General features: G+C 40.9%; 1 protein-coding gene across 1 annotated transcript; it reads left to right on the top strand.

The window, feature by feature from the left end:
* The first annotated feature begins 4,660 nt into the window (after nt 1–4,660).
* ltb4r2a (leukotriene B4 receptor 2a) lies at nt 4,661–12,260 on the top strand. The gene is made up of 5 exons (XM_084544619.1): nt 4,661–4,998; nt 8,079–8,636; nt 8,796–8,996; nt 9,084–9,124; nt 10,309–12,260. The coding sequence occupies exons 2-5, from the start codon at nt 8,088–8,090 to the stop codon at nt 10,610–10,612; spliced, it is 1,095 nt and encodes a 364-aa protein (XP_084400745.1). The 5' UTR covers nt 4,661–4,998; nt 8,079–8,087; the 3' UTR covers nt 10,613–12,260.
* The last annotated feature ends 20 nt before the right edge of the window (nt 12,261–12,280 follow it).

Raw genomic sequence — 12,280 nt, 5'->3', positions numbered from 1 at the left:
GGCTGGGAGAGAAGCTGAGCTCATACAAGCTCTGCGAGGAAATTTAAGTAATTTGATGAACGTACAGAACAGAAACTGCAACAAACATATCAGCCTCTTGACGCTAATATCGATCCGATACGGGTACTCACTTTGGTGTCGATACTATCGATATTTAGATCGATCCGCCCACCCCTACCGTTCAACCTAGAAGAAGTACACAGGAACACCGGTGTACAGAGCTGATGGAGAAGAGCCGTCAGAGGCAAGAAAAGCAAGTGACGGTAACCGGCATAAACCAAAAATTACTCTGGTTAGATTAAGACAGAAGTGATTATATATCTATTTTCCCAATAAAGACATTTGACATGAATGGGAAGCAACAGGCCCAGACTAAACAAAACCACTTTGCTCGACTTGCTTGGCATCTTACTGTCCTTATCACCTCAAGCTTCACTTGAGTGTTCCCGTGTTGAAGAATCACATGCTGGTCCCGCCTACGATCCCACTACAAGAAAAGATGTGCACAAGCCACCAGGCAAAAGGCAACCCGGGGATTGAGAGTCAGGCTCGGAACACATCTCCGGAAGCTTCAGCTCCTTGTCTCCCTGGTTACTGTAATGCAAGATGGAATAAAAAGAAAAGAGAAAAAGGGATGGGGAAGGAGGGGTTTAAGAACAGAGACAAAGAGAGGGAGAGGGTTAAGACACCGTGTTATAGGCGAGCACAGGAAATAGAATGACACAGGGTGTGGTGTTGTTACTGAACTCAGATTATAATAACTTCATTAAGTCAATGAACTGACATAACCCTCATTTCTCAGATCTTAGTATGTAATACACTGGACTGCCCCAAATTTTCACTCATGTAAAACCAGCAATTATGATTTTTCACCAGCTGAGGGCAGCAAAATACATTTAGCGTTTGCAAAAGCATTTATTTCATGTTCTTGGTCATTTGAATTAAAATCTTCCTCTACTCTTTTAGCTCCATTTTTGGTCTTCACCAGAAAACCTCTAAGGAATGTGTCTGTTTCTCAGGTAAAAACTCCACACGTCATTCTGCAGTTTGGTCAAAAAATGACAAGCCATGCACTTGGCCCTCCTGGGAGCTTCACCACCTGAGCGGTACTCTAAGTGGGGCAAACAATATGCACAGAAAGAATGTATTTGTTCCAACATGGGAGAAACAATCAGATCAAGCTTAGGTAGGCTATTAGGTGATAATATTTTACTGCTGAAGGAATGGTAACAGTGGGCGTGGTGCTTAGTACTGATGCCTCACAGCAAGAAGGTTCCGGGTTCGAATCCAGGTGGACTGGGGAAGAGTTTGTACAGTGAGTATATACAATTAATGTTGTTGAAGTGAATGGTCACACACTCTGTGACTGCTCAGAGTTCATCAGAGTGACAGCCCGGGGGAAGAAACTGTCTTTGTGTCGGGTGGTTTTAGCGTACAGTGTCCTGGATGGAGGGAAGGTAAGTACCAATGATCTTCTCTGAAGACCTGGTTGTTTTCTGTAGTCTGTCCCTGTCATGTTTTTTCGCAGATCCAAACCAGACCGTGATGGACGTAATCAGGACAGACTGGATTATTGCAGTGTAGAAGATGATCACCAGCTCCTGAGGTTTTGCTGGGCCATCTTCTGTACAGTGTCTATATGTGGGAGGTCCACTTCAGGTCCAGTGAGATTGTGGACCCTAGGAACTTGAATGAGTCTACTGTAGGGACTGTTCTGTTGAGGATTGTAAGAGGAGGGGTTACTGGGGGGCTCCACTGCATCTCCACAGTTTTCAGCGGGTTTAGCTCCAGGTGGTTCTGACTGCACCAGAGGACCAGCTGTTCCACTTCCCCTCTGGTATGCAGACTCGTAGGTGTGTCGTCTACAAACTTCAGGAGATTCACAGATTTGTCCCCTGAGGTTCAGTCATTTGTGTAAAGGGAGAAGAGCAGTGGGGAGAGAACACACCCCTGAGGGCCGCCAGTGCTTAGAGTCCGAGTGCTAGATGTGATGTTTTACCTGCTGCCTCCCGTCAGTCAAGAAACTGGTATTAAACTGATGTACTTGTTTTAGGAAGCCCATATCAGTGAGTTTTTGTTGATCAGACCTCATCCTAAATGACTCAAATCCACGCTGCCCATGATCTTTGATTTACTAGAGAGAACGCTCCCTTTGTGGGCATGTCCTGTCCAAAGACATGCTGGTTCGGTGCATTCGAAATTTGCCATAGGTGTGAATGTGAGTGTGAATGGTTGTCTGTCTGTGTTAGCCCTGCGATAGACTGGAGACCTGTCCAGGGTGTACCCCGCCTCTTGCCTGATGACAGCTGGGATAGGCTCCAGCTCCCCTGAGACCCTTCACAGGACACGCAGTTACTGAAGATGAATGAAAGAAAGAAAGCTCCCTTTGCCTTTGTCTGTGATTGCTCATTGTTCATTGCTGGCAAGAAAAGAAGTGAGCAATTTGCAAGTCACTGCAAGTGCTACATCCTGCCAATATTTGGTTTTATGTGCTGGAATTTTACATGGAAAATGGTCACAACTAATACCATAAGGAACACGATTAAGCAACTAACAATGATAGACAGGGCTGTGTGGCTTAAGATACAATACATAAATAAGACTACTACTTTAATTTAGTGCGACACTTACAGCTGCCATCTAGCAAGAGGACCTGGTTTTCATTCATTCATTTTTACTCAGGCAGTCTCATTGAGATCAAAATAACATTTTCAAGTGAGACCTGAGTACAAAAAAACAAAACAAAATGTAGTTTCATGAACACATTTGTAACAACACAATGATTTAGTGCCACATTGTTAAGAGCGCTCGGGTTTCTGCCCAGACACATTAATGGAATTAACTGCAGTCGTTAAACACAGTGTAGAGGAATGACAAGCATCAACCAGTATGATAAAATGAGAAGAAATGGGACAAGGCGAGATGAGATAACATAGGATAATATAAGACGACATAACATACGATTATCCTTTATTGATCCCACTGTGGGCAGCAGCAGACAGAAGCACACAGTAGAGTATCACCTATAATAAAACATTTTAGTAAGTACAAAAAAAGAGATGAAGAGAAGAGAAGAGATTCAAAAAAAGGGCAACTGGACTTGTAGAGTTTTTTGAGAAGACGTTTCACCACTCATCTGAGTAGCTTCTTCAGTTCTAGGGGACTGGTTATTAGCTTGTTATGCTAATAACCAGAAACTGGTGCAAATAACCAGAAACTGGTGCATAGCAAGCAAGTTTTTCAGGAGGAGTTCCTATTTAAACCTCAGACTTCCCACCAGTCCCCTAGAACTGAAGAAGCTACTCGGATGAGTGGTGAAACGTCTTCTCAAAAAACTCTTCAAGTCCAGTTGCCCTTTTTTGAACCTTTGTTGGATATACCATGACCTGGATGACTGAGAACCGTCACAAACAGAAGAGAATAGAGCAGATAAGATAAGACAAGAAAGGATGAGATAAGCATGAAATTAGAATGAGATGAGAATGAGAGAAGAGAAGAGGAGATAATATTATATTGAGATGACATGAATGGCTTGGTTGCACAACCTCACAGCAGCAGGAAGGGGGACCTGTGGTAAGGCTCCTTCAAACAGAACACAGTGAAGCAGCCAGCTGCTCTAGACACTGCACATAGCTGTTAAAGTGTTAAAATTAGGAGTGGGTCTTAATTGTGATTAATTAATTACATTCCAAACACCACGGAACGTTTGTCAGTGCAAGATTTCCTGGTACACCGATTACACTGATGCACACATCTGGCTAACGGCTACCAAATTGGAGAAATCAGATGAAAGTATGTCGCTAGAACTGATGGATGGTACATTTCATTTAAAAAAAAAAACACCTGATGGAAGCCTTGATAAATCGTGGTTTTGTGCAAATAGTGCAAAACAGAGTTTGCATACCACCAAAGCACTTCAACCATACGGTTCCATCTAAATGCAAAACATGTTGCAGTGAGCACAGAAACCGCATAAGCAGTTAACGCTAGCAGTCCTGGTCCAAGTACAGACAAGATGTGTCGGCAGCCCAATTTATTATTATTATTTTTTTTAACCATTTAAAGTCAATACTGTTCTGAAATGGCACTTTAACTTTAAGTCTATTCAGTTTTGGCCAGGGATATTTTCTTTCTTTTTCTACTGTTTTGAAATTAAATGCATTTTCCAGACATTAAAAGAGTTTACAATATTCATGTCTGTGTCTATTATTTGATTCACTAAAATCCATTTAAATTAAAAAAAAATGTTGCTTTTGGGGGCAAATATTGTTTGTCGATTAAAATGCGATTAATCAAGATTATTTACAAAGCCTCTAATTAATTAATTCATTAATTAACTAATTCATGAACCAAAAAAAAAATATGAAAAGGCCAAAATTATATGAACCTTGCAGTAGACAATATTTTGCGGCCTAGAACAGCTCCCCGGGCCAGTGGTTGACGACCCTTGTTTTACACAACACTGTGCTTGTACTGTAACCTAGGCCTTATTGCACAGTCAGTAACCCCATTCATGTTGATTTCCTAGAGACAGGTCTCAAGATCTTAAACTCTTGCAGGTTCTTGCCTTTAGTTTTAGGATTATTATTATATAATATAGAATTATATAATGACCCATATACTTTTGCTGCATATACTAGCTCTAAAACATCAGATGACAGTCTGGTTCAACAGCAATGGCAAGCAGTGGTCAGAATAAGTGCTCCAGGTCAACTACCACTTTAAATAGACTCACAGATGGAATGCTTCTCTCGGCATGTGGGGATGTTGACAGACTGCCAGGCCAGGTAATTAGACACACCTTTCTCACATGTTACAGCAGGCATGACAAATGAATGAAGAGAGAGAGAAAGAGAGTGAGTGGGCGTGAAGGGAAACGTGGGCAGAAGTAATGCTAAAAAGAAAAGGAAGAAAATATACCATCGACAGATTCAGACTCCTTTTTCAGCTGGTGGTGTCCTCTTTTTTCCTGTGCAGGGATTTGCAGTCGATGACCTGGTGAGTCTGTCTCTCGTTCTCCTGTCTTTCAGCCATGAGCGCCGATTTCTGTCAGTCACAACACTGCGCTTGCTGTCAACCGTCACATTAGTGACAACAGCAGTAGTTACTATTTAAGCAGAAACTAGAAGCTTTCATTTTCCTTTTGAGTATTGTCAGGAGTTCTATTGCAGTAATCATAAAGTGTTTGACGACACACAAAGCATGATTTGTGTTGCAACAAAAATTTTAGTTTTATTCAACCTGTGATTTGTCAACATAGTCGGGTAACTCTGTGTAGTTGGGCACTAGGTCTTTGTATAACATGGTTTCTTTATACATTGTGTTGCTTTGTAGGTGTAACTGGTGCAGTTTTGTAGCTATGTGAATGAGTCACAGTGCACACAAACACACCTTCTCAGTCAGTCAAGTTTTACAGTCTTTAGGTTTTACAGCTCCCTCTGTTAGTGCAAACGATATTAGGACAATAACATGAGCTATGAGGTTATACTGCACTATATAACACATTTTCTGCTGCTTTGATGTCACTGCTAACGTGGCTTGGCCTTGTCATCAGGTACCATTTCTTTCTCCTTCCAAGACTTGCAAAAACAAAAAAAAAAAAAAAATGTATTTCACATTGTACTCCATTTAGAATGTCTTTTCAAACTAAGTTTATTTTGAGTTTAAGGGTGCTTAATAATGACAGTGCACACTGACTACATTTACATGGTTTCTTCAGCCTGACTGAACTCATTCTGATCCGATTCCAGCTTGGCTCTTACATGGATGCTAAATAGAATAATCTGACACAAAGTGGTTTTGCCTGCCGTGGAGCACTGAACGGAAGAAGAGTCATTTTGCCTCAGCTTTACTGATGACTTTCACGCAGTAGTAGAAGACAACCAAGACGGACACGCGTTTTCAACAGCACTGCTCTGAACGATTCCGGCTTCGGTCATGTTTTCAAAAACTTGCCTAAACGGTTTGTTGTTCTGCTGGGTAGTAAGAGTGTATTTATTCCAACAAGTCAGTCAGATCACGGATTACCTTCCTATTAAAGAGGCTATCAGAGGTTTAAACCACTTTTTTCCAACCGGTCTGAAAAAACATGACAATTCCTGATATATTTTCATTCTGACTGAGCCTTTACTCTGATTTACAGTGGAATATTCATGTCCATGTAAATGTCGCAAATGTCTACAAGCTACGTTATGTTTTTCCAGAGTTAGAAATGTTTGTGTTGCTATCGTTTTAATCACGTATCTTTTTTTTATAAGTATTTTGAATGTGCTCTTTAATTGAGCTAACAATAACAGACTGACTAAAATGAAACACGTTAGAATATTTACTTATTAATATAAAGCCAAAACAGAAGCTTGTAACTTCCTACCCACGCCCATGCAATACAAATAAAAGGCTTCTTATTTAACAGCATGCCCTTCGCTATAGAAGCAGTACTAAATTGTGCTTAAAACACAACAAAAGGAGTATAATCATTCTGCCTCAGCTGTGTTTGTACCTGTCATATCACCTGCCAAGCATTTCCACACCAGTACAACCATTTACACAGTATTTCACCCTGTAATAATCCATAATTGAAGCGCAAGTTGTTAAGGAAAATCAAACAAGTTTGTTTTGCAGACATGGGTATGAATATTGGATTATATGGACAGGAGTACTGACAGTGTTTAGCCGTCAACAGTCTAAAGGGTGTGCTCTAATATCAACAGTGAGATACAAGAACTAGTGATGACATGTCACGTAGTTTTTTTTTTTTTTTTCCAGTAAAAAGATAGATAGATGTGCCACATTGGCACTCCCTGGCAGGAGTCTACGGGATAAATAAAGCCGAACTTTCTGAACTTCCTGATTCCACTTCTTAAACATTTATAATGGCTTCCAGTTGGTTGTAGAAAGTTTGCTTGTACAAAGGAAAGAGCTGGTGATATTTTCATAGACTCACACAATACAACCAAAACCAATAATTGTTTGTCTGTCATTGCTTTAATGGATTTCCCACCTTTGGCACTAAGCCCCGAGTACGTGAGGCTATTCAAGAGACAAATCTTTAAATCTCTGGGTCTTATGTCTAATTTTTCTTAAAGCTATAGTGCACAACTTCTAAATAGAAAGGAACATGCGTTACACTTACCAAACAAGTTTACACACTGCTGATTAAGCTAACCAGATCCAAGTAAATCTTTCAGTGCACAAGATTTTTTTGAATCTGGTCTCTGTGCGGACATTCCAACACTGGAGCTCCAGCAGCGATGCTATTTATGTCAACCAGCAATATTTTGTTGAGAAGTATGGTGGAGCAACGAGGGTTACAGATGTAACTTAGTTTCTATGAATTTGCTCTCTATGATTTCCACTAGTGCAGAATTTTGTTGTCCGACATCTCTGAAATAAGAAAAGCATCAGCAGTGTTTGTGTAATTATTTTCACTGCCAGAAGAGGGAGACAAATGCTTCGCACTGTAGCTTTAACGCTATTGTAAACAATGGTTTTATTTATTTTAGCAAACATTAACAAAGAGGCAGCCAATTGTGGGGATCTTCTGTAATCTTATGGGAGTAGACATTTGATTTGTTAAGGTTACATTTTTAAAAAGAATGAAATGACCTCAAATCTACTGTGAACAAGTGAGTCAATGTTAAGTTTCCAAAGGGGTGTCCACATAAAACGCAAACAAACACAGATTTTATGTCAATATGCTGCAACAAATACCTCGTCAGGCTTAAAGTGAAGGCAAGAATATAGGTCTCAACCTGAATCATTGCTCAAATCCTGACACTGTGACTGTTGCTCTGCACACATGTCTGGTCTCGTTGTTCAGGAATTAAGAATCCCCGTTAAAACCTGTTACACTTGCGCCACACTCCCACGTTTTCCTGGATGAAATTCATACTTGTCCAAATGACACCTGGGGCAGATAAAACATGGACTTTTTAAAAAAAATAAAATAAATAAAAATTGTTAGAAAATCTGTAAAAATTACAAATTCTTGTTGCTTGTTTTGAGAACATGTCAAGAAGAAATGTGTAATGTAGTAATTAAATGAAAATCATTCACTATTTTTTATTTCTCATTGGCAGGTGACCAAAATGAAACAAAATTTGTCCGCAAACACCTCATACAGTACAGGACATGGGTCTATTGTGGCCAGCACCACTGCCACCACGATGGGTGCCCTCATCCTCAGCTTCGTCTTTCTCTTGGGTTTCCCTGGGAACCTTTTTATCATCTGGAGCATCCTGGCACGAGCCCGAAAACATTCCGTCACCACCCTCCTCATCCTCAACCTAGCCATTGCCGACGGCTCTCTGATGGCTCTCACCCCGTTCTTCATTGCCTACTTGGTCATGAAGACGTGGATTTTTGGGAATATAATGTGCAAGGTCCTTTTCTACCTGTGTCTGGCCAACATGTACGCCTCCATTCAGCTCATCATGCTGATGAGTATCTACAGGCTGGTGGCAGTGCTGTGGCCTCAGCGCATCACTATTATCACAAGCCGGAAGTTAATACTGCGTGTGCTGGCAGTGGTGTGGGTGCTGGTAATGGTCGCCTCTATTCCTGCACTTATCTTCAGAGAAGTGAAACCTAGGGGTAACGCCACAGTTTGCGATTCATACCACGACAAGGACAGGGACGTGAGTTAAGAAAAAAATATCATCATTCTGTCATTAACAAGAAAATACTTTTCAGCAAGGCTGCACAATCCTCTAAATATTGTATTTTAGTAATAGAAAAGTGATCAGAAAGATGAGGAGACTGATTTTTTCCCTCTGTTCTCATCTCCCCGTGCACAGGTTGTCGTGCAGTACATGCTGGAGCTTGTGTTGGGCTTTTTAATTCCCTACGGGGTCATCGTGGTCAGCTACATTTGCATCTTGCGGAAGATCCGGCAGACCAAGTTCCGCCGTCGCATTCGTAGTGAGAAGCTGATCCTGGCCATTGTGCTGACCTTCTGCCTCTTTTGGCTGCCTTACCACATTGTCAACATGGTGCAAGTATGTTACACACATCCCATTTGTATGCTTGACATGTTCTAAAGAAATCACATTATTTCACTGTTTTGTATTTTGTGTTGTCCCCAGGTTACATGGGCTTTGACTCAAGATGATAAAGTAAAAGAAAAGTGAGTGAAGAAACAACATCATTGCTCGGGTTCGGTATTCAAAAGCGATATTCTGTCATTATCCTTTATGGCGTACAGTTGGGAAGTTATGAGTAGGAGGCAGTGTTGTCAGACTTGGCCATTTGGTGCATTACTCATAAAACTACTGGTAAAATCTTCTCTTTCTTAAGAAGAGCCAGGAAATGGTTAGTTTAGTTTAGTAAGCAGTTTGAAACCACTTTCAGACTTCTCCTAAATTGTCAAGAGACTGCAACATAAATGTACATGATTAGCTGTCCATGTAACTGATCCTTTGTTGGAGTTGTGATCGGTCTGCTGACCACTTACACTTTGTGAAGTCCAGACGTCTTATGTTACTGTTGCTAAGTAAGACAAGCGATGGTCTGTTGAAACCATCGCTTCAAACCTGGAAACCTGTATAATTATTCTTAAATGATAGAGTCTAGAAGTAATGTGGACTGTCCTGATGTTAGAACATTGGAACATTGGAACATCTCATGCATGATTATTGCCTCATCTGTACACACACTTGTCGAACGTACATTTAAAAAAAAAAAAAAAATCACAATTACACTTTTCAAATCTCCAAACCAAAAGTCCACAGGTTTTTAAAGTTTTTGTATGTGAATGTACTTCCCCATGGCTATTGTTTGTCTAACCTAGCAGCAATAACACAGGACGTTGGTACTTGACAAAGGTTAGGAGCCCTCTGGTTGGTGGTCAGCAGAACAATCAGAAGGCCATCAAAGGTATTTAAGGTTGAAACCCAGCAACAACCCTATGGCGGCTGTCAAAACGGAGGGTTTGTCCATCTTTTTATTCAGACATGGTTAGAAAAGAACTAAACAGATAATCTCGATCAGCCCCAGTTAACGTGCAGCGTACCTTGCTGTCATTATGTCGGCTGGGTGCGGTCACTTCCCATAGTCTTGCAGATCTTGAATTGTTGGCAGATGGACTGATGCATAGTGGCAGCATCTAACAATATGCTAAGATAATATGTTCTGTTTTTTTTTTTTTTCATTTTTAAAAGAGTAGTATAAATAGTGCAATGCTATCTGCCAAAGTGCTTCTACTTTCAGGATTAATGTACGAAAATTATTCGATAATTGGCTTAATCAAGATATGGCAACCTTTCACCCTCAAAAGAAATTAAAAATTTGTTTAACATTATCTTTTATCAGGCTGGGTATGATCTGGCAGAAGAGCCGTGCCGTCACCGCCTCCATAGCCTTCATGAGTAGCTGTGCCAACCCGGTGCTCTACGTCTTTGCAGGAAAGTCCTACATCCGGCGAGAAGGGCTGGCCTTTATGGCTCGCTTGTTTGAGGCCACAGGGATTGACTCTGCCACAAGGAAGAGCCGGCAGAACAGCCAGAACAGCCGTGACAAAGACAAGGAGGCAGACGCTGTCATGCTAAAAGACAAAGATCCTGATTCTGCCACCAACTCGAGCTCTAATGTCAAAACAATGAAGAATGGTAAATAGAGGACAAATGAGGCTACAGGCTCAGTGGTGTTCTTCAACTTCTGGAACTCGTGGGGTCTTTAAATCTCTACTCCATCTAGTCACAAATGGCTTTGAAATGTTTTGACAAGATTTTGTGCACAGCTGGTTCCTGACAACCAAAAAAGATTTTCAGCTGAGGTAGCACTACTGTAAACTCTGAAAGGGATGTGACTTGGAATGATGCTGCTGGAACAGCTGGCAACCAATGGACACTGGTGTGTTTGACCTAATGCTTAAGCTTCACAACAGATCATCTGAAATGTAAGAAGATATGAGCCTTGCTGAGCTCTGAACGATGCTCTAAAGACAAACTATGGAGTATTATCCAGGATGCTTCCACTACTCACCGCCAACAAAACTCATTATAATTCACCCCCTCAAATGAGGTGTTGCTCTGTACAGGTTTAATGAATTTGTATTTGCTTGTTTTTTAAGATTTGTCTTTTGTTACTTTGTTCTTGTTGTGATTTATTTGTAAAAAAAAAAAAATGCCTGACAAAATGACACGTAATGCTGTTGCTGTTATAGAGAGGAGCTGCCATGACTTGAGTACAGTTGACAAACTATTGCTAACAATATCTACTATTAAAATGGACACAAATATGTGTCAGCATACTCCCTTACTGTTGCTGTGATGTTACGATACGATACGATACGATACGATACGATCTACCTTTTGTGATGTCATTTTAACACAACACTGACATATAATCACATAATATGGTGCTCATGTTAGCAAACCGTTTGTATATTTACACATTTAGAGAACCTTTTTTAGGATTTACTTAAGCTGTGCTTCTGGCCACCAAGTTAAGGTTAAGTCTAAAATTCACTCTCTACACAACTGTTTCAGCCTTTCTTATCTCTCGTGGTGAACATCCTTGTCTTTACCAGCTAAATATTCCACTTTCCTCACCAACTAGCTGCCACTGCACCGAAAGATTTCTTTATATGTTCATTTCAGGTAGTCAAATACTGGCACTGTATTAAAGCAGAGACGCCTTACATCGAAACAACCATCTGACGGGTGCTACCATCTGGTTAGAAGAAAAGAAGGCATGGCCAAAAATACTTGCAGTCGATTGGACATCCCACCTGCCTTACCGTCTGACATCAACCAATCAGCTCAAAGAACCAGTATCAGCAAAGAGGAAAGACTACATTCCACATTCTCAGTAACTGAAAGCTTGCAAGCTGTCAGTGTAGCTAGCTATGTAGTTAGAATGTCAATAGAGAATTCCTGTGGTCTTGGTAAGGAAACTTACACTGCAGATCAGTCACCCATCATTGCTCCATTGTTCCTCAAAGTACACTGGTTGGTCTGCTCAGTACACAGGTGCCTCACAGCCTGTTTTACTGTGAGACACCTGTGGATCTGGCCCACAAGCAAAGACATAAGGGTGGCAAGATGACTTACTGTGTGATCTGGGTGAATATTTAATGAGAGGGACCCTCACTGCACATTTCATTAGTTCAGCTTCAAAACCTTAAACTGAGCATGCCCTCAGCAAAACCCAGGGGAAAATACAAAATTATGCAAAGCATGAATCGTGACACTTCACAAGTTTGAGCAACTGGTTACATCCTGTCCCTCGCTAGTAACATGCCGAAAGAGGAATATGCTGTGAAAGGGTGCCAAAAAGTCTG

The sequence above is a fragment of the Chelon labrosus genome (genome assembly GCF_963514085.1).
Source record: "Chelon labrosus genome assembly, chromosome: 1".
In the NCBI taxonomy this organism is placed as follows: domain Eukaryota; kingdom Metazoa; phylum Chordata; class Actinopteri; order Mugiliformes; family Mugilidae; genus Chelon; species Chelon labrosus.
Note: the sequence above shows the minus strand (reverse complement) of the source record. Positions and strands in the feature narration are given on the sequence as shown.

Excerpts from the sequence above, each read along its gene's own strand:
- ltb4r2a (XM_084544619.1), top strand. The coding sequence starts at position 8,088 with ATGAAACAAAATTTGTCCGCAAACACCTCATACAGTACAGGACATGGG. Across the intron at positions 8,997-9,083 it reads ACATTGTCAACATGGTGCAA|GTTACATGGGCTTTGACTCA; the intron begins GTATGTTACACA and ends TGTTGTCCCCAG. Across the intron at positions 9,125-10,308 it reads GATGATAAAGTAAAAGAAAA|GCTGGGTATGATCTGGCAGA; the intron begins GTGAGTGAAGAA and ends ATCTTTTATCAG.